The sequence below is a fragment of the Geotrypetes seraphini genome, chromosome 1 (assembly GCF_902459505.1).
Source record: "Geotrypetes seraphini chromosome 1, aGeoSer1.1, whole genome shotgun sequence".
In the NCBI taxonomy this organism is placed as follows: Eukaryota; Metazoa; Chordata; class Amphibia; order Gymnophiona; family Dermophiidae; genus Geotrypetes; species Geotrypetes seraphini.
Genome location: NC_047084.1, coordinates 27,248,180 through 27,273,750, shown reverse-complemented (window position 1 = coordinate 27,273,750; position 25,571 = coordinate 27,248,180). Strand labels below are relative to the sequence as shown.

Below are 25,571 nucleotides of genomic sequence, written 5' to 3'. Positions count from 1 at the left end.
AAGCCACTGCCCGTGGCTTTGTGCACTGAATCAGTGAGGAAGAGGGAGCTGGCTCGAAGATAACGCTGCATTGATCACACCATAGACCAGCGGTTGAAGAACACTGTTTTGGGCCTGATGCATGTGCCGGCCCTGTGGACCGGCAGGAAATTTCTGTGGACCGGCACTGGTCCATGGACTGGTGGTTGAAGAACACTGTATTAGTAGACTCTCTGTCTCTCTCTCTCTTCTTGCTTATCTCTATTACAAGTCTTTCACTAACTTTATTTAGCTAACCTATACTGGACTCTTTTGCGAGGACAGGCTAAATAAAGTGATTAAATAAATAAATAAATAAGCAAGCCCACTTTTGCCATACCCAAACTCAAATCAGCCCACCGAGCTGCCTTCTCCTAGCCTCATCCCATACATCAGCCTTATCTCCAAGTCCCAGTTGCCCCTTACCTTACCTCTTACACCTTTTTGGCCTACAGCCCCCCTTTCCCATTCCTAGCACCAGCATCTTTAAGTCCCCTGCAGAACATCTCTCCACTGCTGCAGCTCTGCTATCCTTGACTGGCTTTGGCTACCAACAACCAGTGCTTGTTAAAACTGAAGAGCAGCTACATCTGATTTCTTGTGCTCTGATCTGAATGAGCATATGGTACTGGTGGCCAGAGCTGGTCAAGGATAAGCACAGCAGACAAAACCTCAGACATATGCCCCCCACTCCATCAAGGGTTGGCTCAAGACCCTCTTTTCCAATTTCCAGCATCTATACCCCCTCTATCTTCCTCATAGTATCCAGCATCTCTCTACTCTACTCTCAACCTCATGATCTCCAACATATTTCTCTCCTTTCTTCCTGCTCTCTTTCCCTTCACTTCTTTTGTGAGATGTTAAGAATCTTACCTCTTTTCTCCTGGGGCAACAATGTGACTGAATCTATAGAAGATACATTGTAGCCAGCATGGGGTCTTGAGCATCTGTGCAAGCTTAAGACCTTGGAGGTCCATCCCCCCTTTGAACTTCAGGGTATCCACCATGAATATGCATGAGATAGTTCTGCATACCAAAGAGAGGTGTATGCAAATTGATCTTATGAATATTCATGCTAGATATCTTGAAAACCTGACTGACTAGGGTTCCCCCAGTTCTGGATTATGTGAAGGCAGCTAACATGAAAATTGGTGGGGTTAGGGCACGTGTGTCCCCATCCTCCTCCCCCTCTCCACCTGTTCTGACACCTATGAGATCTGGAATCCATGAGTTGAATATTCACACTGTTAAGGTTTTTCATTTTTTAAGATAAGCAAGAAATCTGCTGAAATCTTATAGCATGTGAATTAATTTTTTTTGACTTATTATGTAGTTTGATACTATGATTTTTATTTGTAATTATTAAAATATTTTCCACATTTAGATGGAAAATCGAGAGGTCATGGATACCTATGCCAGCACGTCTGAAGGTAATAGATATTACTCATATTAGTAGAGCTGTGTGTAGAAGTTCAGATTCTAGCAAACATCTTGGATATCATGGTGATTGTGAAATTCTATAAACCTCAGGCTTTTCAGCCTCAGTTTTAGATGGCTTCATATGCATAGGGTTCATTTTTCATGAGTTTCTATTTGGCTTGTAACTGAGGATAAATTGTCTTTAGATCTACAACCTGGTGGCCCATTTTTATTGTCCAGTACAAACTTCATGATGCAACTTTTTCTCATGAGCTGTTAGCTGATCTGCTTGGTCTTCTTTTTTGTTTTCAAGTATTTTTGTTGTGGTTTTTGCTTCTCTTCAGCTCCAGTGACTGCCTAGCCTGTGTGAGAGGAGCAGACTTTGATCTGCAGCTGACAGGTGGATCCTGCAGAGACCTTAACTAGTCTGCTTGAACTGTGGAGCTCAGGGGTTTTCCCTTCTATCTGCTTACTCCTTGATTTGATCAGGAGTGCTAGCACAGGCTGAACGGGTGCCAATTACATTTCTTCAGAGCACATATGGTGTCAACTGCACTTTCCTCCCCCCTCATCGTGGTGGTCAGATTCTGGTCCCAGAGTTTGAGGCTCAGCCTCAGTCCAGTTGTGGCCCAACTGGCAGCTGGAGAGTCAGAAGAGGCAGCTTTCCTGATGACAGAGGTCTTCTCTGAATTCCAGTTACCCTGAGATGAGCTGTAGCAGGCTGCAGCATATCTTCCCAGCATCTGGTTTGTTAGTAGGGCTGTCACAGCACACAAGGCATTTCCGGTGGGGTGGGGGGAAGCAATGTTCTGGTTATAACTTGGTGTAGCCTTGTTCCCCCACACCAAAAATCCTAAAATTACTGGTTTTTACTGTCTTACAGTGGAGTTACAGCTGTTTTTTCAGCAGGAAATCCTGGTGGAGCTATCTTGGATTTTTCTCAATTTGAATTCTCAGTTCTCAGACTTCTTCAAAAAGCCTTGTTTTGGAATTTAATTACCAGGAATGGAGTCCTCATGCTCCAATAACATGAATTCATGCAAAGTTTGTGCCGGTTGGGCACCGGAAGAGTGTCCTTGCGCTGTGTATCCACTGTACATACTGGGGAGGTGGGGACCTCGGGTTCAGTCTCAAACCAGCTTATTAACCCAGGACAAGCAGGCAGCATATTCTCACATGTGGGGGTGACGTCATCCACGGAGCTCCGGTACGGGAAGTCTGAAGTGCATTGCCACTTTAAGAACTTTAGAAAGTTTGCGACTGACCGCACCACACATGCGTAAGTGTCTTCCCACCCGACATAGGCGCGCGGCTTCTCAGTTTTCTGCGGAGCTACAAAGTCGTGTATGAAGTGGTCTCCGTTTTATTTTTGCCTTCCCGCTCGTGCGTTTTACTGTTTTCTTCTTTAATTCTTACTTCTTTCTTTTTATTTAAAAAAAAAAAAAGTTTACTTTTTTCTCTTTAAATTTTTGCCACAGCCATACTTGTTGGAGGGGCCTTTACCTGTGTCTCAGCCTTCGGGTTTTGATTTGGCTGAAGCAGTTTTCCTTCCCATGTCCGCCCATGAACTGGTTTTAAGATGTGCAGCAGGTGCCAGCGCACTATTCCTCTGTCTGATCTACACAAGTGGTGTATCCATTGCCTGGGCCCGGACCATTGCATGGAGTCTTAAATGCATTGTTCGACCTTGCAGAAGTGCTCCAAGTATTACAGCAAAGACTTCTCTTCAGTATCATGAATACATCACAGGTACCTTTGACACTATCTAAGCCATCGACATCGAAGACATCAACATTGTCCGAGGTACCAGCTTCCATGCCGCAGGCTACAGTTCCGTCAGGTAAGCCAGCTAAGAAGTCACCAGCTTCCCAGACCGGTCTGGTATCGAGTAAGGTATCAAATCTAGTCGTACTGGCCAAGCAGAGACCATTAATGCGTTTCACTTCAACCTCGAGGGGTGCATCTACATCTATGCCGTTCTCTCCGGAGCGAGCTGCGGCACCATTGATACCGGCGTCTAAGCCACAGATGTCGGTGCAGGCTTTTAAAGAGAAGCTCGATGCTCTCTTTCAATTGGAGTTAGGGGTGACCAGTTGAAACATATCCCCAATGTCAACTCCTCCAGCCTGAACATCACCCCATGCGAGATGCAGATACCACCACTACCTCATTGGTACCACCTCATTCTTGGCACCGATCTTTATCATCATCATTATCAAGCCATGGTTCTCGGCACCAGTCTTCAAAATACTGGTCTCCTTCTCCGAAGCATCGACCTTCAAGAAGATCTCCTTCTCCAAGGCATCAACACATGAAGCTTCATTCTTCTGGACACTGCTCCAGGCATTCCAGGCATTCGTCTCCATGTCTTTCTTCAAATAAGTTAGGCAAGCATTCCTCAAAGTTCAGACATCTTTCTTCCACGCGCGTAGACAAGCATAAGAAGTCTGACTCGCCTATTCCATTGGATTGGTACCGAGCCAAACACTGGTACCGTTTTCCTTCTATTCCAGTGGTTTCAGATCTTCGCCTTCACTCTTCTCATGACATATCTCCATCTTCTACAGAAGTTTATGACTCTCAGGCAGACTACTCTCCTCGTACCACTTCTCATAGAGACCCTTCTCCTTCTGAACCGGTCTCTTTTACTCGATCATCAGACAGATGAGTAAAGACATGAATGTAAAGTTGGAAGCAGACTCCAAATATTCAGCAGAATTTCTAAAAACTATGGACTACAAACATCCTCCTAAGGAGCTTCTTAAGCTTCCATTACATGGCATTTTAAAGGAGGCTCTCAAAAAAAATTGGGAATCTCCTTACTCTGTTCTGGCTGCGCCTCGAAAGCTTGACTCTCAGTATAAAATCATTCCCATTCCTGGGTTTGATAAACAACTCTCACATCAGTCTCTTGTTGTGGAATCCACTCTTAAAAAATCTGCACCTTCTAAAGTCTATGCTACTGTTCTCCAGTGCAAGAAGGTCGCATGATGGATAGATCTGGGAAACGTCTCTACCAGAATTCCATGCTGGCTAATATAGTCATCAATTATAATTTTTATTTCACCTGTTATCTCAAATAATGGGTAAAACAAATGCCAAACTTTTTCAAGTATCTTCATCCCACAGGAAGTCTGAGTTTCAACACATGTTTCATACTCTCAGCTCAGATAGCATATGGCATAATCCTTGTATGATGCATTTGAGCTGTCCTCTGAGGTTTCATTAATATCTGTAGCCATGAAGAGACTGGCATGGCTATGGGTAGCAGATATGGATGTTAATCTCCAGGATCGCTTAGCTAATATTCTCTGCCTTGGAGATGAGCTTTTTGGGGACACTGTCCAGAATGTGACTAAAAAACTTTCAGAGCATGAAAAATCTTTTAATTCGCTACTCAGGCCTAAGGCTAAATCCTCTGCATCTAAATCTTTTAAGCCCTCTACTTCATATCAGAGAAGATATAAAAAGCATGGAGTCGGTCCAGGGGAAATAGTGCAAGGTTTTCATCATAAGGTGTATGGGGACAGACTTAAAGATCTCAATATGTATACTGTGGAGGAAAGTTGGGAGAGGAGAGATATGATAGAGACGTTTAAATACCTACGTGGCTTAAATGCGCATGAGTTTCAGCCTCTTTCATTTGAAAGGGAGCTCAGATTACTCCTGAACCTATCACTCAATTTCATCTTATGCCTGGAACAGACTGGAAGAGGTGGTAGATGCCTGGAACAGTCTCCTGGAAGAGGTGGTGGAGACGGAGACTGTGTATGAATTCAAGAAAGCATGGAGATCTCTTAGAGAGAGGAAGAGATAATGGTTACTGCGGATGGGCAGACTAGATGGGCACTTTTTTGCAGCTAGGGCGGTTTTCAGCACAATGAGCACTTTTAAAGGGAAAAAATGCTCATTGTGCTCCAGATGCAAGGTATTCATGGCCAGCCTGTGTAAGCGTTGTGCAAGCCGAAGCGATGGGAGAGCATCGTCGGCAGCGGATGCCAGAGGCCAGGGCACCCCGCTTCATGTACCTCGCAAGTTGGCTTCAGATTGTGGGGAAGCCTGGGCTTCCCCCAACGCCCACATGAAGGGTTCCCCAGCCACCGACGGTCAGGGTACAAAGGATTCCCTTGCCGTCGGAGTGGCTGGGGGATTCCCTTTTCACGTCAGTCGGTTCCTCGGCCTTAGCTTAAGGAAAGTCCCAGGCTTTTTAGATGCAGCAGGATGCAGGAGCTCCAATTTTGGCGGTTTCAGGTCCAATTTCGGTGGGAGCCTCCTCCTTTATCTCTGTGTCCTCAGGTGACCTTTCCCCTGTGTTGGATTTGCAGGGGCAAAGTATTGCTGAGTCCCCTGCTGTGGCAGGGAGTCTCTTGGGGCTGCCAGGGGTTTTCCCCCCTGAGTTTATTTTGGCACTCTGTAAAGCTTATGCGTTGGCAGCTGGAGGTTCCATGTCCACTCCGGGGGGGGGGGGGGTTGGCCCCATACAGTGGTGGTTTTGCCCCCTCTACTCCTCTCTCATCCAAGCGGCTGAGGGTCTCTTGGGATGAGGATTTTTGTGCAGAGGATCAAGATGTTATTGATGAGGACCTGGACCTTTTGGCGAGATTTTCAGGATCCTCTAGGGGGGGATGGATTCCGCCAGTGGAGGGGGGGGTTTGAGTACGCCCTTGCTGGCGAAGATGCGTCTGTGGTGCGCATTTTTCAGTGGGATGAGCTTCATGAGCGAATTCTTCAGGTCTCCTCGGTTTTACACTTTGAGGACGCCGTGTCAGAGCCCCCGCGTACTGTGGATCCCTTGCTTAAGGGGATTAGCTCTGCTTCCCGCTCTTTTCCTATGCATCAGGATATTCGGGATATTATGCTCGCACAGTGGCAGGTGCCGGAAGCGCCTTTTCATTTTGTGCGCTCAATGGCCCACCTGTACCCCATTCCTGAAGGGGTTAGGGACACTGAAGTCGCTGTGGTGTATGCGGTGGTCTTGGCCATCTCTAAGCGACATACCATGCCTGTTGAGGGTGGTGCATCCTTGAAGGAACCTGAGGAACCTATGTCGGAGTCCCTCCTTAAACAGAATTTTGATGTGACAGCTCTAGCAGTCCAGGCGAAGATGTGTGACAGGCTGGTGGCTCAGGCATGTTTTCGCTAGTCTGAGCATGTACTTGACAATAAATCTGAGGATTGGGAATTGGTAAAGCAGGAAGTTGCCAAAATTGAATTGGGTGCTTCTTATCTTTCAGATGCCATGTATGACCTCTTGCGAGCTGATGGCTTTTGTAGTGGCAAGACCAAGCCAGTCCCCTGTCCAGGTCATCTTGCAAGAACTCTAAGATGGAAGGCAAGAAGCTGATGGTTTTTGGAGTGGCAGCACGCCGTACCTTGTGGCTTTGCGCTTGGTCAGCAGATACGATGTCCAAGGCTAAGTTGTCAAAGTTTCCCTCTAAGGGGTCTTTCTGGTTTGATGAGGACTTGGACAAATTGGTCCAGACTTTAACTGATTCTAAAGTGCCTCGTTTGCCTGAGGATAGATCTAGGCCGCTGGATCGGGGTGGTGCTGCTCGTTGGTATGATTTCGCCACTTCCACCCTGGTCGAGGGGCCACCTCTTTTCAGTCCTGAGCTCTCTAGAGGCAGGTTCTTCTAGCGCATGCAGTCCTTTCATGGGGCCTGCCGGGGTGTGGGTAGCGCCCCCGCTGGGTGCCCTGCCGCCCGCCTGCCCAATGACTACTTGCCAGCGCCCATCTTGTTTCCGTTGGGTGCCCGGCTGTGAGATTTGTATCCCAAGTGGGCAGATATCACGTCTGATCATTGGGTTCTGGAGATGATTCGGGAAGGCTATGCTCTGGAGTTTGCCCGTTCCTTGCCAGATCGTTTTCTCGCTTCTCCAAAAGGTGGCATGGAAGCATCAGGCCTTTCGCCAGACCCTTCAGAGGCCTGGGTACGCAAATTGCAATCTCAGATTTGCCTGCTTATGGTGTCCCAGTGTCCTCGGGCGCAGGAATTCCTCCAAGTCTTGGGGTCGATGGCGGCTTCCCTCGACGTAGTGAGGTGGGTCCGGACCCACATGCATCCTCTTCAGAATGCTCTTCTTCAGATGTGGTTGCCTCAGAGGCACAGTCTGGATCATCCTGTTCTGCTTCAGAGCTTGTCTCGTTGCAGTCTTCATTGGTGGCTCCAGACCTCCCATCTTGTTAAAGGGGCAAGTGGACCAGCTGCAGTGGACGGTGTTGCTCATGGATGCCAGCCTTCTCTGTTGGGGAGCTCGGTGTCTAGGTCACTCAGCTCAGGGCACCTGGTTCACAGAGGAGGCTTCCTGGTCGATCAATGTCTTAGAGACCATAGCCATCCATCTAGCACTGTTGGCCTTCCAGTCCTTTCTGATGGGCAAGTCAGTCAGGTTCTTTCGGACAATGCCATGGCGGTTGCCTATGTCAATCATCAGGAGGGCACCAGGAGCACTTTGATGGCATAGGAGGTGGCTCTGTTCATGGTCTGTGCAGAGTCACATCTTCAGGACATCTCGGCCTCCCATATAGCTGGAGTGGAGAATGTTCAAGCGTACTTCCTCAGTCATCACGTGTTAGATCCCGGAGAGTGGTATCTAAGATAGTGGAGTCTTGGGGTCAGCCCCTCATGGACCTGATGGCCACAAGTGTCAATGCCAAAACACCCCGCTTCTTCAATCATTATAGAGACAGTTAGGCTGAGGGTCTAGATGCTCTGGTTCAACCATGGCCAACAGAGGAGCTGTTGTATGTGTTCCTCTGTGGCCATTAATGGACAGAGTTCTTTTATGGTTATGGTGGCTCCGGATTGTGGTTATGGTGGCTCCAGATTGGCCCAGGCGACTGTTGTACATGGATCTGGTGAGGCATCTGGTGGCAGATCCCCTTCCTCTTCCTCTCTTGGATGACCATCTGACTCAAGGTCCCATTCCAATGTTCAATCCGGGTCTCTTCTGTCTTAACAGTTTGGATCTTGAAAGGGATCGCCTAGGTTAGAAGGGGTATTCAGATAAAAGTGATCTCAACTCTCTTATGGTCCTGGAGGCTTTCTACCTCTCGGGCTTATGTGAGGGTTTGGCATATATTGGAGGAGTGGTGTGCTGCGTGTGGAGTAGTCTCTTTTTGTGCTTCCTTGCCTTCCATCTTAGAGTTCTTGCAGGATGGCCTGGACAGGAGACCGGCTTGATTCAGCTTGCAGCCTTGTCGGCCTTTCGTGGGTTGTTAAAAGGTCAGCGTTTAACTGCCATTCCTGATGTGATTTGCTTTTGGCAGCCAAATTACTCAAGCTTCCCGTATGACTCTCTGTTCCTTCTTGGGATCTGAATCTGGTTCTACCAGTTCTAGTACGCTTTCCCTTTGAACCGTTGGGCAACTGTTCTTTGAAGGACCTTACTCTTAGCAGTCTTCTTGGTGGCCATTACTTAATAATAATAATAATAATAATAATAATAACTTTATTCTTATATACCGCCAATAATCTTGCGACTTCTAGGCGGTTTACAATGAGGTGAAACTGTACAGACAGCGAATTACAGAGTATAACAGTGAACATCTGATATTAACAACATTAATAATAACAACAGTTTATATACTGCCGGAATGGGAAGTTCCTTTCTATTTACAATGAGTTAGAAAAGTTTCATAAATTGATTGGAACATTCATAGTTTAGAGATTAGAGGTTAACAGTTTGCAAGATCAGATGTGGGTGGAATTACGAAGGGGGCTATTGACCTTATTCGTTACCTATGTAATTCAAGAACAGGTATGTTTTTAGGTGTTTCCTAAATTCGCTATAGTTGTTTGAGTGTGTGATTAGTTTTCCTAGGTCTTTGCCCCATAAGGCTGCTTGGTACGATAGAAGTTGTTGATGATGTCTCTTATATCTGCATCCTCTAGCCGGAGGGGAAACGAATTTCAGGTGTGTGCTTCTCTCATGTCTGTTAGTTGGGAATGAGAAGAGGTCTATTATATATTTAGGGGCTAGGCCTGATAATACCTTAAAACAGAGACATCCTAGCTTGAACTTCGTGCGAGCCTCCATTGGCAGTCAGTGCAGGAGTCGGTAGGAAGGGGTTATGTGATCGGACTTCTTCAACCCGAAGATCAACCTGACTGCTGCATTTTGTATAAGTTGTAGTCTCTGCATTTGCTTCCTAGAGATTGCCAGACGGGTAATGTTGCAATAATCAAGGTGGCTTAGTATTAGGGATTGTACCAGAATTCTGAAAGCTGAGGTGTCGAAGTATGCTCTAATGGACCTAAGTTTCCAGAGAGTAAAAAATCCTTTTCTGACTAGGGAGTCTACATGGTCTTTCATAGTTAGACCTTGGTCCAGTATTACCCCCAGAACCTTCATTGTTGGTTGAATAGGGTAGTTGAGTTTGTTAATGCGTAGTGATTTAGTCGTGATATGTGGGTGTGGCGAGGCTATAAAGAACTTAGTTTTATCTGAATTGAGCTTGAGTTTGAATTCTGTGGTCCATTGTTCCATCAGGTTTAGCGCTTCTGTTGCTGTGGGGGTGATTTCGGAGGGTGACGTAATAAACGGGATAATGATTGTAAAGTCATCCGCGTAACTGAATACTTTTATACCTCGCTGGGCTAGCTGCATGCCTAGTGATGATATATAGATGTTGAAGAGTAGAGGGGATAATGGGGACCCCTGTGGAACGCCTGATGGGTTTCTCCATGTTTTAGAGAGGTTGCCGTTGAAGCGTACCTGATAGGTGCGGGCCGTAAGGAATCCTCGGAACCAGTCAAGTACCTCACCTCCAATGCCGATTGCGTCTAAACATTGTAGTAATTTTTTGTGGTCCACCAAGTCGAAGGCCGAGCTCATGTCAAATTGCATGATTAAGGCATTATGGCCCTTGGTAAATAGGTTGCGTAAGTGTTCTAGGATCGCTGCTATCACCGTCTCAGTGCTAAACAGAGGTCTGAAGCCGGACTGGGTTTCGTGTAGTAGAGAAAACTGATCAAGGTAGTCCATCAATTGGGTATGTACTAAACCTTCCATTATTTTTACGAAGAATGGAATGGACGTTACCGGTCTGTAGTTGGTTACTGGTGTTAGGGAATGTTTGCGATTTTTTGGAATTGGGGTGATTATAATGTGACCGTTATTCGTTAGGAATTTTCCATTTTTGAACTTATTGGTCATACAGCTCCATAGTGTTAGTTTAAAGTCTAAAGGAGCTGCTTTCATAATGTTGGGGGGACAGGGATCTAGAATGCATTGTGATTTAGTATATTGTTATAGAGTTTTATGAAGTTATTCCATTCTAGATCTTGAAATGAGTTCCAAAACATATTCCACTGGTATTTCATTTTCATGTGTGTTGGCCTATTTGGATGTGCATGTGTGTTGTTTGTTGGGCACAATGTTCCTTAGATTCACAATTTTTGAGTCAAAGTGTTGTCTAGATCGTCTGCTGATGGGAGTTTTGTGTCGTGCATGGATTGATTGTGGCGTGTGGTATCAAATAAATTTGTGACCAGGTTAAACAGTTCTTTAGTGTTGATTCCTTTTGAACTCGTGTTGGATGTGTGTATTTTGGACGAGTAGAATGTTTTTCGTTTTTCTTTTATCAGTTGTTTGTAGTCCTTTATGTTGGATCTCCAGTTGTTCCGGTCTGGTATTTCTCCCGTTTTATTCCAGATCCTTTCTAGTCGTCTTACTGATTGTTTCATTTTTAATAGTTCTGAGTCGAACCATTTATTATATTTATTTGAGCGTTTTGTTCTGTTTCGTTTAGGGGCTATTTTGTCTAAGATGGATGTGCTTGTTTTTGTCCACTGTTCCCAGAACTCATCCCCTTCATTTATCTCCTCGCGCGATTCGTAGTGTGCCCAGTATTCCTCTGGGTTGATGTGGCCCCTTGTGAGATGTTCTTTTATTTTTATCTTTGGGTGAGTTTTTTCTTTTGGTTGATTCCAGATTAAGTTTAAAGTAGTAGGTGAAGTGATCGGACCAGATGGTCGTGTACCAGAAGCCATCGGATATAGAAATAGTGGGATTAGGATTTCTTTTGAGGACATAGATACCAAGTCTAACTGATGGCCTTTCTCATGAGTTTGTGTGGATGAAGGGAGATTGTAGTTGAATGAGGGATAGGAAGTTTTTAAAAATCTTTTGTGTCGGGATTGTCCTCGTTCTCTAAGTGAGGTTTATGTCTCCTGCTATAATATTATAAGACGGGGTAATTGAGTTATGTAAGATGAATTCGTGAGAAGTCCTCTCTGCCTTTGACCAGCTTTTGGCGGGACGTAAAATAGAATGCAGGAGAGGTACTCTTCTAGATCCTTGTTACTAATTTTGCATGCTAGTGTTTCTAATTGGTTGGTTATCTTGGAGTCTGTTAATTCAAGTTCAAGTTCTTCCTTAAGATGACAGCCAGTCCTCCCCCTCTTCTTCTGTCTTCCACGATTTAACATATGAATTTTGTAGTTATCTGGTATTAGGTCGTTAAGTATTGATCCTCTTCTGACAGTAGCCATGTTTCCGTTTAGAAAGAGGCAGGCTAGCTTCTGCTGATGATCCAATCTTTGATTAAGAAAGCTTGTTCCTTACTGATCTGGTGTTGAGTAGGCGCAGAGGGTATAGTGATGTGAGGTGTGTGTAGTGATTTGATGGGTTTTATTTCCCTTGTCCTTTTTTTGAGGGTGCGGTGGAGGTCTACTGTTGCTTGTGATTATTTTAATATGATTTATTCTTCTCCTGTTGGTTAGTTAGCAGCCTAATGGGTGTGTCAGGGTATGTAGAACGGAGTAAGGTTTTGGATAGAGTGAGATAAACGTCCCTAACGTTATTGCTTAATAGATAGATCAATAGGATCAATAAAAGCTTCATGTCTTCTGGTTGTTGTAGTTCCTTCCTGTGTTAAATGTTATGTTATGTTAAATGTTATGTTATGTTAAATGTTATGTTAGGCTCCCACGCTCCTCTCTCGATGCAGGGAGTATTGGAAAGAAGGCAGGCTCTCCGGTGGCAAAGTTTGTTCAAAAGTCGGCTCCTCTGTGTCGGGAGGGGGGCGGAGCAGGGCTCCCACGCTCCTCTCTCGATGCAGGGAGTATTGGAAAGTATTACTTCTGCTAGATGTGTTTCTGAGCTTCAGGCTTTCTCTTGTAGGTCTCCCTTCTTGGAGTTTTCTAGAGAGTGGGTGGTATTGCGGCCTGTTCCTTCTTTTCTTCCAAAGGTAGTTTCTCCTTTTCATGTCAATCAGGCAGTGGTTCTTCCGGTGTTGGGTAGCCGGGAGGGCTCTTCTGAGCAGAGAAGTAGTGCGCAATTTGGATGTCTTAATCGCTCTTATGTGCAGAGGGCCCAGGAGATTAGGAAGATAGATCATCTCTTTGTCCTTCTAGCGGGCCCTTGTAAGGGAGATGGCACTTCTAAGGCTACTATTGCGCGCTGGATCAAGGAGACTATTGCCTCCGCTTATCTTCTGAAGAAAAAGCCTGTTCAAGAATTTCTCAAGGCTCATTCCACTAGGGGGCAGGCAGCTTCTTGGGCTGAGTCTTCTCTAGTGCCTCCAGTGGATATTTGCAAGGCTGCAGTTTGGTCTTCTCTGCATTCCTTTGTCAGACACTACCGTGTGGATGTTCAAGCACGTCGGGATGTGGTATTCGGTGAACGTGTTCTGTTGTCAGCCCTTCGGGATTACTGCTTTGGTACATCCCGTTCATAAGGACTATACCAGTCTATCAGGCGCTACAGAAGGAGAAATTAGGTTCTTACCTGCTAATTTTCTTTCTGTTAGCCTGTAGACTGGTATAGTCCCCCACCATGTCTGTCTTTGTGCGGTGATTGCAGGTTTTTGTTTTGCTCGCATGCAGATTTTATTTTTTCTGTGGGTTCTAATACTTTTCTAAGGCCAGAGAGAATTAAGAACAGTGGCTGTGATTCAGCTGGGTTAGCTGTGGGGATATTTTCTATACCAGGGTTTAGTTCTCCACATGTTCCAACAGTTGTTTTCTAGTGTTTGTTGTTTTTACACTCCTGTTCGGAGTATATTTTACCGGTTTTCAGTTGAAGTCTTTCCTAGGTTCTGCTTGGCTATTTGACAGACTGCTAGGGGGGAGTCTATCCTAATATACAAGTTTGTTTTCAGCCTCCACCTGCTGGTAGCAGTGAGGTATATAACCCATTCGTAAGTACTATACCAGTCTACAGGCTAACAGAAAGAAAATTAGCAGTTAAGAACCTAATTTCTCCTTTTTCACAAGAAATTCTTGAGGTGAATGTGCAGAGCAGTTATCTAGAGCCAGTAAAACTTCACAGTTCTTTTCCAGTTCAGCTTCTCTACAGTGAGCTCTTGTTGCTGGCACAAAGTGGTTATGGAACCAATCACTAAATGTTTCTCTGGTTACCCATGCTTTCTTGTTAGCATAATAGTCCACGGGTAGACTGGCCTGCAGTGTAACCATATTTGACCCGTGAGTAAATACAATGTCTACTAGAGCTGGCCCACAGATAGATAGTTTTTTGACCCAATCGGCTCACGTCCCCATTAGACACGTCATCACGTTTGACATTTTTATAAGTTCCCGCGGCGTTCTCTGGCTCTCTTAGTCTCACTCTGTGTCGCAGTAGCACTGGACTCTTCTGCAATTGCTGTTTTGGTAAGTATTGATTTTTTTCATAATTTTTTTCTTCTTTTTAATCCTTTGTTGTATATAGTCTTTTGATCATGTTCTAAACTAAACTAAAACTTAGGTTTGTATACGCATCAATCTCCATAGTCGTAGAGCTCGGCACGGTTTTACAGGAATGGGATGAGAAAGGAACTCCAAGGAAAGGATGAAGATCGGAGGGAAAGAAGAATGTTTAGAGGACTAGGATGATCAAAGGAGGAGGGAGTGTACATTTTTGAGAAAAGCCAGGTTTTCAGATGTTTACAGAAAGTTGGAGAGAACTCAGGTTCCGAAGAGGGGCAGTAAGGTCTGGTCAGAGCTCGGTGAATCTGAAGGGGAGGAGAAGTCCCCAGCTTTCCTGGACTGGAAATGCCTTTTATGAGGGGATAGGATAGTTTTCAATTTTTGGTAGGTCTGGTGGTATTAAGATTTGAGGAGTTCCAAGAAAGTGAATAAAGGGAGGAAGGATGACGTTCTAATTTGCAGTTTTGTTTTTCTGGTACTCATTCTTTTCTGGTGCTAGTGTTTTCCGTATTCGTTTCTCTGCTTCACGTAATGGCTTTTATTATGATTATATTTTATGCTTTTCAAACATATGTGCTAATTCATATGGTATTTTATTTTGTCCCTTTTTGGTTTTAATCCCTTTATAGTTTTTCCCTTTTTAAGTTTGACTCAGCTATTTTATATCAATCATGGGCTAGTTGTACCTTGCATCATTGTTTTTTAAACATATTGTTTTATAATCATGTTGTCTACAGTTTCCTTTTGGAGTTGTAACAATTATTTGGTTAACCCGCGACGTTGTCCAAATTTTTAATTTTGGCCCACTGTGTATTTGAGTTTGACACTCCTGGTTTAGATAAAGCTTTAAAAGATTTCATCCACCCATATTCTCCTATGAATAAAATATGAAACTATCTGAAAAACATTTTTGATTATTAAGCTACTGTAAAACCTTTTGAGAACAAAGGTAAAGGTTGGATATTTTATAGATTCTAGCTTTAAATGGTCTAAGAATAGCTAGATATAAGTTTTCCAAAGGGTTAGAAAGCTATAATATATAGTGACCTAAAAGTTAACTCTAGAGCAAAGATTATTATCAGTGCTATTTGATATAATACTCTGCAAAGAATTACTATAGTTAAAGCACTCAGAATATTTGTTATGTAATATATGTTCTTTGATACAGTGTGTGTGTTTTTGTATCTAAATTATGTTTGCTCTTTTTATTTTAGTCTCCGATTCTACTCCTGTTTCTACACGCACTCGAAGCAGTCATTTGAAACGTCCTGCTATAGGAAGGAAGCTTCCAGAAGCTGACCAGGTGACCACACTTCTTGAAGATGATAGTGAACCCAAGACTTCATCTGTTGATTTGATAGACAGGTACAACAAGATGGGAATATTTTCCAGGCATTTACCCACTTAATATATCATTTAGCATCCTCTGACTGTTGCCGTTCTCAATTTTTCAAGTAAAACATTTAATTTCTCATAGAGAGTAATTTTTTACATAGGTTGGGTAGGCTGATATTTTATAAATAATGTGATGGAAGCCTGTAGATTTATGTTGTAGCCCTCTTTTGCTTCACTGCAGTTGGTATGGAGTCAGAAATTGTGACATCTTTTCTTCATACTAGACCTACTCAAGGGTTATGCCATCTTCACCTACGAGCAGATGGAGACAGAGAACACTGACATTTCAGTGATGTCATGACCAGTATAAGCTGTGGCGTAGTATTTCTCTGCCTCAAACAGTGTAGATGGACTAGTGCAACAGGATGATTTTTTTTCCTTTAGGCCTGACTGTCAGGGATGCAGTCTGACCTGTAGCTCCATGGTAGTCTCTTGGTTGTGAGAGCTCTAAAGGATTGGTCTACAAAATTTTGCCCTTGGCACTATAGCCATCAGCAGCCTGAGCCCTCAAACATTTGCCATGGGTCTTAATCAAATAAGAAATAAACTTGAAACTTGGTGCTATGGCTGGCAGTGGTCCTCATCGAGAATGAGTGCTTGTTGGTGTTTCTTCTGTGACTCTTTGTCATCCTCCTTGGTCCTTCCCACCCTCACACTCCCGCAAACTAAAGGGTCCTCCATAGGGACTTTGAGTGAATCTGTCAGCTGTATCGTATTAAAAACAAAAGTAGTAGCTGCAGAGCAGGAGACCAGGTTTCACTTCCCTTATCTCCCCTAAGCAATTGGAATACAGTGTATAAAGTGCACGACGAATAAGTAACAGTAAAAATAGCTAATTCTAAAGTGCAATACTGAAAAAGAGCAAATTCAATATAAAGCTGAAAAATTAAATACAAAGTGCATCAGCTCATACCAAAGACTATATAAAACAAATCTAAATATAAAGTGCAGGTGCAAATGCTTGTTAACAATTCATTCAATATCATATAATGTCATACTAAGAAAAAATAATAAAGCTTAATAAGACCTAATACAACCTGAGACAACCCACACTGAAAAAGAAAAAATAGCACCAATATTAGCAACACATATAAACACTTCAACGGTAAAAAAGAGTTCATTCACAGTCAAAAAGTCTCTGGTACCACAAAAAACATTCAAAAATATGCAATTCAGAGTCACACATGAGAAAAAACACCAAACAATTCATATCACCACTCGACAGAGCTCTGTTTCGTTTCTTCGACAGGAGCGTAGATAACACATGAAGAAGGTGAAACAGACCGACAATAGCGACTAGGCCTGTCAGTGTAGAACTTTTCCAAAATTCAAAGTTCCACAGCGTACTGCAATCAAAGACGCTGGAACGAAGAAAAAGCATAGCGTCTTCAGGGTTTAAGAATGCCTTGGAGGCCCCGCATCGGCAACGCCCTAATGCTGCGTGATGACGTCAAAATGGCGTCATCACGCCTCAATCATTAAGGAAAATCAATCAATGATAATAAGAAAAAAGAAAAACAACAATACGCTAATATAAAAATAAAAATGAAAATAAAGATTAAAAAATAAGGAAAAAAGGGAAAGGAACACATGTAGAACCCAGACTACCAGAACGATCATTTAGTGAAACATTTATCTAATTCTCGTTGAGTCTGATGGGGGAATATGATTGGAGATGAAATATCCAAAAGTTTTCACGCTTCAAGAAGTAAGCATGTTTGTCCCTGTTAAAATTAGGAAATATTTGTTCTAAAATACACCAGCAAAGCTGAGAGAAACTGTGTTGGTAAGTCATATTATGAAACACCATAGGAGTGGTGATTTTGCCTGTTTTTAAACAGCTACGGTGTTCAATAAGCCTCGTCCTTATAGTACGTGAAGTGCACCCCACTTATATGAGTCCACATGGACAAGAAATTATGTATACCATGAACTGAGACTTACAGCTTGTGCTAGATTTGAGATGGTACACTTTGTTGGTAGTAGGATGAACCCACTGATTCCCTGAGGTGGACGTGTCGCAAAAAGAGCATTTACCACAGGAAGAATGCTGACCCAAGCCTTGGATGAACTGAGGTTTGGGTTTAAAATCCGAAGACACAAGACGTTGCATGTTTGGCCCTGAGGTAAGCCCTGTGGATAACTTTTCTGGGGTAACCCCTGGCTAGGAATTTCTTACGAAGGATATCAGCTTCTTTCTTGAATTCCTCTTCAGTGGTGCAAATACATTTAATACGAAGAAATTGTCCTATGGGAATAGCAGCCTTTAAGCGTCTAGGATGACAACTGGAAAAGGACAAAAAATTGTTTCTCTCAGTAGGTTTGTGATGAACCTTAGTAAAAAATTTTCCATTTTCAAGGCTGACCATGGTATCCAAAAAAGTGATAGATTGTCTGTGATATGTCATGGTAAAATGCAGGTGTTGAGTAAGAGAATTGAGCCAGTCCACAAATGCATGAAGCCGTTCATCGGAATGAGTCCAAATGAAAAAAATATCATCGATGAAATGCATCCAACCTAAAACACAAGAAAATTGGGAATTGGAATATAGAAAATCCTCTTCAAACTGGCTCATAAACAAGTTTGCAATGCTGGGAGCCACAGTGGTGCCCATAGCGACTCCCTGAATCTGTTGGTAGAAAGAATTATCAAACTTGAAATAATTCCTGGTAAGCACTAAATAGGCCAGACTCATAAGAAAAGATGTGGAAACTCTGCATGGAGCCTGACGTAAATCAAGAGTATTTTTAACAATATTCAGGGCCTGATCCTGGGGAATACTTGTATAAAGAGCCACCACGTCTAAAGAGACGAGATACACTTCGGAAGAAGTTAATTCCAGAGTTTGAAGTTTACAAAGAAAATCTGTGGTGTCCTTAATAAAAGATCTCGCCTGACTCACATAAGGTTGAAGAAAATGGTCCAGGAATTGGGACAAAGGTTCCAATATCGTATATTTTAGGGATACAATGGGTCTTCCCGGGAGACTATTGAGGGATTTGTGAATTTTGGGTACTGTATAGAAAATGGAAGTTCTTGGGTGGGGATTCTGAAGGAAATGACTTTCAGCCTTGGTGATCAATCCAGATTGAAATGTTTCGTTGACCAGTTTGCTTATCTCCAATTGAAGGGTCTTAGTAGGATCTTTATGTAATAAGACATAGCAATGTGTGTCTCCAAGTTGACGAATGATCTCTGACTGATATTGATGTCTGTTCTGTATCACTATAGAACCGCCTTTATCTGCTGGTTTAATGATCAAACATTGGTCTTGTTGTAAAGCTTGTAATGCTTGAGATTCTGTAGTTGTCATGTTAATAAACGGCTTTCTGCGATGGCTGGATTCAATTTCAACAAGGTCTTTAAGAACCAAGTCCCGGAACGTAGCTATGTGAGAATCCATGGGACCTGGGGGAAACCAGGAAGATTTAGGACGTAGGATGGAGACATCTGAGTCGAAAGTATTTTCTGCAAAATATAATTTGACTTGGAGATTACGTATGATTCGTGCAAGATCACATCTAGTCTAACTTTTTACCATATTCTCTGTTAATGAATTCCAGAGTTTAATTGCAAGTTGAATGATAAGAAATATTTTGTCTGATATGTTTTAAAGTTACTACTTAGTAGCTTCATCACATCCCTCCTCATCCTTATACTTTTGGAACATCTACCTGTTCCACTCCACTCAGTAGTTTATAGACCTCTATCATATCTCCCTTCAGGTGTCTCCAAGCTGAAGAGCTGCTCTAGCCTTTCCTCATAGGGAAGTTGGCCCATCCCCTTTATCATTTCTGTTGCCTTATCTTTACTACTGCTACTATTAATTATTTCTATAACGCTACCAGACGCACGCAGCGCTGTACAGAGTCACAAAGAAGACAGTCCCTGTTCAAAAGAGCTTACCATCTAAATAGACAAGACAAGACAAACAGGATGTCATGGATACAGTTAAGGGGAACGGTTGATCTGTTGGCTGGAGAGTACAGGACAATCAAGCCATTGTGACATCACTGTTGAGGTTGGCTCTTATTGGTGGAATGAGCCATTATGACATCAGAGGAGTAGGGTTAAGGATTGAAGGCTATATCAAAAAGGTGGGGTTTCGGTCTGCTTTTAAACAAAGGGAAGGGACTTGGCAGATAAACTTGGGTCATATTTGATCGTGGGTACAAATGATAAACCCTTTCCGAGAACCTGAAGTTTGTCTTCGGTAAGGGAGTACCCTGAGATGTTAGTGACTAGTACAACTTGGGACTGCTGGATCGAGTTTGTGGGCAATTTTGTTGGTTGTATGGAACTCTGCCTCGTCCTCTCCGACGTCGAGTCCACTGTCCTTGTCGATTGCGTTGTCCTAAAAAATTCCGGTCCCTAGACTGAGATCTGGAATCACTCCCACTTGCTGAGCTCTGATTGTCCTCAGAAAATCCCTGATAGTTACTGGACTGAGGTTTAATAATCGTGCTGGTGGCACTTCACGGAGTTTGTTGGTCGACCTGTGGACATAACCAAGGATATACCTGAGTATAATCCTGGGTGTCCCTTTGCAATTTCTTAAGTTTACCCTGTTTTTGTTTCTTCTGAAAATCTTCTAAGGTGCTTTGTAAATCAGTTAATTGGTCCTGAAATTTAGAAGCATCCGGACCAGTACTAAGTGCCTGGAACTGTTCATCAGCCTCCCTAATAACTTTGGTAGACGTTTCATTAATAGTGTCTGCCATAAGCACCATTTTGTCCCATTGATTTTTATAATAATAATAATTTTATTCTAATATACCGCCATACTGAAAAAGTTCTAGGCGGTTCACAACAATTTATATTTTTTTGACTTCTTATCCAAGGGACTAGGTGTCTTAGCCAGTATCCTAGTGGTGGAATTTAACAAAAGCCATGAATGATCCGGCTTTTTCTGTGTCCTTGGATGCAGAAAAGGCCTTTGATTGGGTGGAATGGGCCTTCATGTATTAATCTATGGAATGGTGTGGTTTAGGTTCAGGATTTATACAAATTTTGATTCAAACATTGTATAGTTCCCCTGCTGCTAGACTGTATATTAATAATAATTTTTCATAACGTTTTAATTTGTACAAGGGGTTAGACAAGGCTGCCCCTTATTTCCTTTGCTTTTTGATATTGTATTAGAACCCTTGTTATTAGCTATTCAGCAAGTGAAGGAGATACAGGGAATTCCTTATTCAGATCGGGAATATAAGGTCTCTGCATATGCAGATGATATACTGCTTCATTAGAGAAATCCAGAAACAACCATTCCATGCTTACTTGAATTGATTGAGAAATTTGGAAAATTTTCAGGATATAAGATAAATTGGAGTAAATCAGAAGTTCTTCCACTAAAATGTACATTGTACTAAAGGTTTGTTTGATTCATTTCCTTTTGTATGGAAGGAGGATGGATTAAAATATTTAGGAATTTGGATAAAAAAATACACTGAAAGACACAATGAAATAGAATGAAAAATCTTTATTAAAGAAGGTAACAGAAATGTGCAAGCAATGGAATCCTTTATATCTTGCTTGGTGGGGGAGAGTCCAAACTATTAAAATGATGATATTGCCTGTGGTTTGTTATCAAATGGGTATGTTACCAGTTTTCTTTTAAGGGGTCCTTTTATAAAAAGTTAAACAGTATTCTTTTTTTAAAAAAAAATTCTTTATTCATTTTCAAATTGAACAGCAAGTGCACACAAGAATATATTATACAAGTTATTCCACAATAGCACATTAATCTCTACCACATAAAAATCTAGTGATGCAATAACTCCCCCCAACCACCCATCCTTTATCACATTTTCAATAGGAATAAACACACATATATAGCTTATTATAACATATTATGTAAAATTATTCCCAACTCCCTCCCCCCTTTAGTGTGCTAAAAAAAGAAAACAGTATTCTTACAAAATTTGTTTGGCTAGGTAAAACTCCTAGAATCGCTTTAGTATCTTTACAAAAACCAATTACAGAGGGTGGGATAAATTTTCCCAACTTTTATAGGTATCATCAAGCCTATATTTTGTGCCAGGGATGTATTGGGTCCTCCCAGAGCTCATTGATAATAAATACCCCAGACTGGTTGTGGTTGGAATGGCGACTCATGTTTCCTCTGCGTTTATGTCATGTTCTCAGTACCAAAATGCCTAGACTGTATAAAGAAAACAGAATATTAATGGATACATGGAAATCCTTACGATATGTCAGTAATTTAACACCTGTTCAATACATAAATCAACAAATCAGACTATATGGCTGAACTCCAAGATTCAAATTGGCAGATTTAAGGTCATCTGGAAGCATTGGATGATTGCAGGGATATGTATTTTGGACGATGTTATTTCTAATAGTAAACTGCTTGATTTTTCACAGTTGCAACTTAAATATGGTCTTAATAAATCACAAAGCTTCAGATGGTTGCAACTGAAGCAGGCCATTCAGGTGGGGTTCCCTGAATGGAAAAATCTTAACAATCAATATAGTTTGGAGTTCTTATGCTTTCAGGTGGACTTTCTTTGGACATCAGGCCGCACAGTGATATAAATTGATAAACGAATTAGTAAAAAAGAAGCCTAAAACTGGTCTTAGAGATATTTGGAGCATTGAGATTAAGCATTAAATTACTGCGTCTCAATGGCCATGAATTTGGTCTTGGAGGATGAGATCTACAGTGTCCGCATCTATGAGACAAACTTTTTTTTTTTCTCTTACATAGAGCTTTTTGGACCCCAGTTAGATTACAAAAGTTGAATAGCTCTAAGTCTAATAGATGCTGGCATTGTAATCTTGAAGTAAGGACTTTAGATCATTTATTATTCTATTGTCCCTTCATCTTGGCCTTTTTGGAAATCAATTTGGGGCCAAATTAATTGTTTATTGGAGAATCCTGTGGCATTATCGTATGATACGATTCTATTTGGTATGTCAATGAGAACACAGAGCCAAATTTCATCAAAAAATAACAGACTTTTATTGATTATGACAGGGGTCGCCATACAACATATCACAACTAATTGGAAGAATTGGAGTAGACTCAATTACTGTTTCTGGTGGAATTCGTTGTGTCACATTTATAAAATGGAAAGATCAATAGCTATACAAAAAGGGAATTATAATAAATTTAAAGAGATCTGGGTGCCATTGACAAATCATTGCAATGAATAGATATCATTTTCCATTATAAGTACAATTGCAAATGACGGGTGGGGAGGGGGGATTCTGAATTCTATTAAGTGTTTAGTTCAATAGAAAAACATTTTTATATGATATATTTGATTGTATATGTTATGGATGGGGTGGGAGGGAAGGGATTAAATCTTATGTATTAATGTTAGAAATTCAAATGATGTACTCAATTTCAAATGTCAATTATTTATACACTTGATGTAAGATGTAAAAATGAATAAAGAAATTTTTTAAAAAAAAACAAAACCACTATTATCTGCTCAACAGCCCAGGTAGTATATCAAGGTTTTAAATAAACATAAAATTTCCCCCCATAGTTAGACTTCAAAGGGTGATGGTAAACGGTACCCCCTCCAAAACGTCAGCAGTGACAAGTGGAGTACCACAAGGCTCCGTCTTAGGGCCGACTCTATTCAACTTATTCATAGGAGATATGACCCAAGGGCTTAGAGGAAAAGTATCACTGTTTGCTGACGATGCCAAACTATGCAACATAGTAGATAAAAGCGGTGTGCCTGACAGTATGACGCAGGACCTACGACAGCTGGAACAGTGGTCGTCAACTTGGCAGCTAATCTTCAATGCTAAAAAATGTAAAGTGATGCACCTAGGTAAAAAAAATCCACACAGAACTTACACACTAAATGATGAAACCTTGACCAGGACCACAGTGGAACGTGATTTAGGAGTGATCATTAGTGATGATATGAAGGCTGCCAATCATGTGGAGAAGGCTTCGTCCAAAGCAAGACAAATGATGGGCTGCATCCGTAGGGGTTTTGTCAGCAGAAAACCTGAAGTCATAATGCCGCTGTACAGATCCATGGTAAGACCTCATCTGGAGTATTGTGTTCAATTCTGGAGACCACACTACCGGAAAGATGTGTTAAGAATAGAGTCGGTTCAGCGAATGGCTACCAGGATGGTCTTGGGGCTCAGGGATCTCAAGTATGAAGAAAGGCTAAAAAAACTGCGGATGTACTCGCTGGAGGAACGAAGAGAGAGGGGAGACATGATTGAGACCTTTAAGTATATTACGGGACGTATAGAGGTGAAAGAGGATATCTTCTGTCTTACAGGGCCCTCGGTCACCAGAGGGCACTCGCTGAAAGTCAGGGGAGGGAAATTTCATGGTGATGCCAGGAAGTACTTCTTCACCGAAAGGGTGGTCGATCATTGGAACGAGCTACCTCAGCAAGTGATTGAGGCCAACAGCGTGTCAGATTTTAAGAAAAAATGGGATATTCATGTGGGATCTCTAGGGGAGTAAAAGTCAGGGAGTGGGTTATTGGTCTGGGCAGACTTGATGGGCTGTGGCCCTTTTCTGCCGTCAATTTCTATGTTTCTAACAGTAAGAAGATGGTTATTTTTAATCCATTCTCAGTTTGCCCTACAGTTTTTTACTGGTGATTTGACATTTTCATTGTCTAAATTCAGAGTTATAAATTACTTGAAAAGACTATAATTTAGATTCAACATACCAACTTTGCATACTATCACAAACAATTTAAAATCTACTAACTAACAAGAGATAGAGAATAGGTAGAGCAAAACATGTCTATGAAATCCAGCCTGGTTGGTGAGAATCATGATTGTTAACAGTAAAATTGTTTAGCATTACATTTGTTAATGGTAAATATGACTTGTGCCCACAGTAATTGTGCATTATAATCACCAATGTTGTCCTACACTTACCTTTAATATCTGCTTTAATGTTATTGAATTGTTTCAGTTAAAAAGGGATTGCATAATAATCTTTTGTTTAAGTTTTTGTTGGAACTTCTGAATTTTTTTCAGGTTAGACACCATCGAAGATGCATCTGAAAATTCTGAAGAGTCCATAGAAAATCAAACCGAAGAAGAAGTAGAAGAATCTACAGCTGGAGATAATGAAGAAGCAGTGACAGGTCATAAGGTGCAAACCCAGGAATCCAGTATTTCACCTGTTCAAAAGCAGGAGGAATGTGGAGAGGTAGGCAGGGTTTCCAAATTCCTCCATTAGGAAGTTTTGCTTTCTTCTAGAAATGGCAAAAATAAATGAACTTTGGAAGATTGTAGTTCCATTTGTTATCAAGAACCTGACTGTATTCATAATTGTTACCAGCTGGTAGTTTATATGTCGCATGTTTTTTTGTCATTGGTTGTTCAGTCAGTTTAGTGTGAAGGCCTCTGGCAATTCCAAAGCACAACTACAGATTTCTGAAGTTTGTGATAGTGGCACTGTATACTAACTCTCTATTTCAGCTACATAAATAAGCTCTTTAGCAAATGAGCCTGATGGATTGGTGATTAGAGCTAGTTGAGATGAGGGTGCATGGATAAGGGATTTAGATTTGTTAGGAACTGGGCAAAGTTCTGAGAAAGGAGGAGCTTGTTCCGAAAGGATAGATTCCACTTCAACCAGGATGGAACCAGGCTCCTGTCACTAACATTTAAAAAGGAGATAGAGCTGCTTTTAAATTAAGATTTGTGGATGGGGTTGGATGGGGAGTGGGGGAGCCGACAGTCACCCAGAAGTGGATGGTTTAGTGTGGAATATCCTTGAAGGATATTATTAACACAGGATGGTTAGGAATCCCAAAAGAGAAGTTTCAGTAATGGTGAAAAAGTCAGGAGTGTTTTAAGAGAAAAGCAGCGTAAGGGACACAAATTATCCTGACAACTTCTAAGCAGCCTGTAGATGCAAGATAAAAATACAATTTGAAGGGTCTGTATACAGATAATCGAAGCCTAAAAAATAAGATGGGAAAGTTAGAATATATAGCACTAAATAAAGGGGTAAACACGATAGGCATCTCAGACACCTGATAGGAGGAGGACATACAATAGGCATGTGAGAGACCTGATAGAAGGAGGACAATCAAAGGAACGCTGTGTTATCAGGGTAC

General features: G+C 42.0%; 1 protein-coding gene across 3 annotated transcripts in view; it reads left to right on the top strand.

The window, feature by feature from the left end:
• Nucleotides 1-25,571, top strand: part of FAM169A (family with sequence similarity 169 member A) — a 157,039-nt gene that overhangs the window by 94,688 nt on the left and 36,780 nt on the right. For all 3 annotated transcript variants that reach the window (XM_033929293.1, XM_033929295.1, XM_033929294.1), the window contains exons 9-11: nt 1,403-1,448; nt 15,305-15,455; nt 24,481-24,655. In XM_033929293.1, coding sequence (XP_033785184.1) covers nt 1,403-1,448; nt 15,305-15,455; nt 24,481-24,655 — 372 coding nt within the window. The remainder of the gene's footprint in view (nt 1-1,402; nt 1,449-15,304; nt 15,456-24,480; nt 24,656-25,571) is intronic.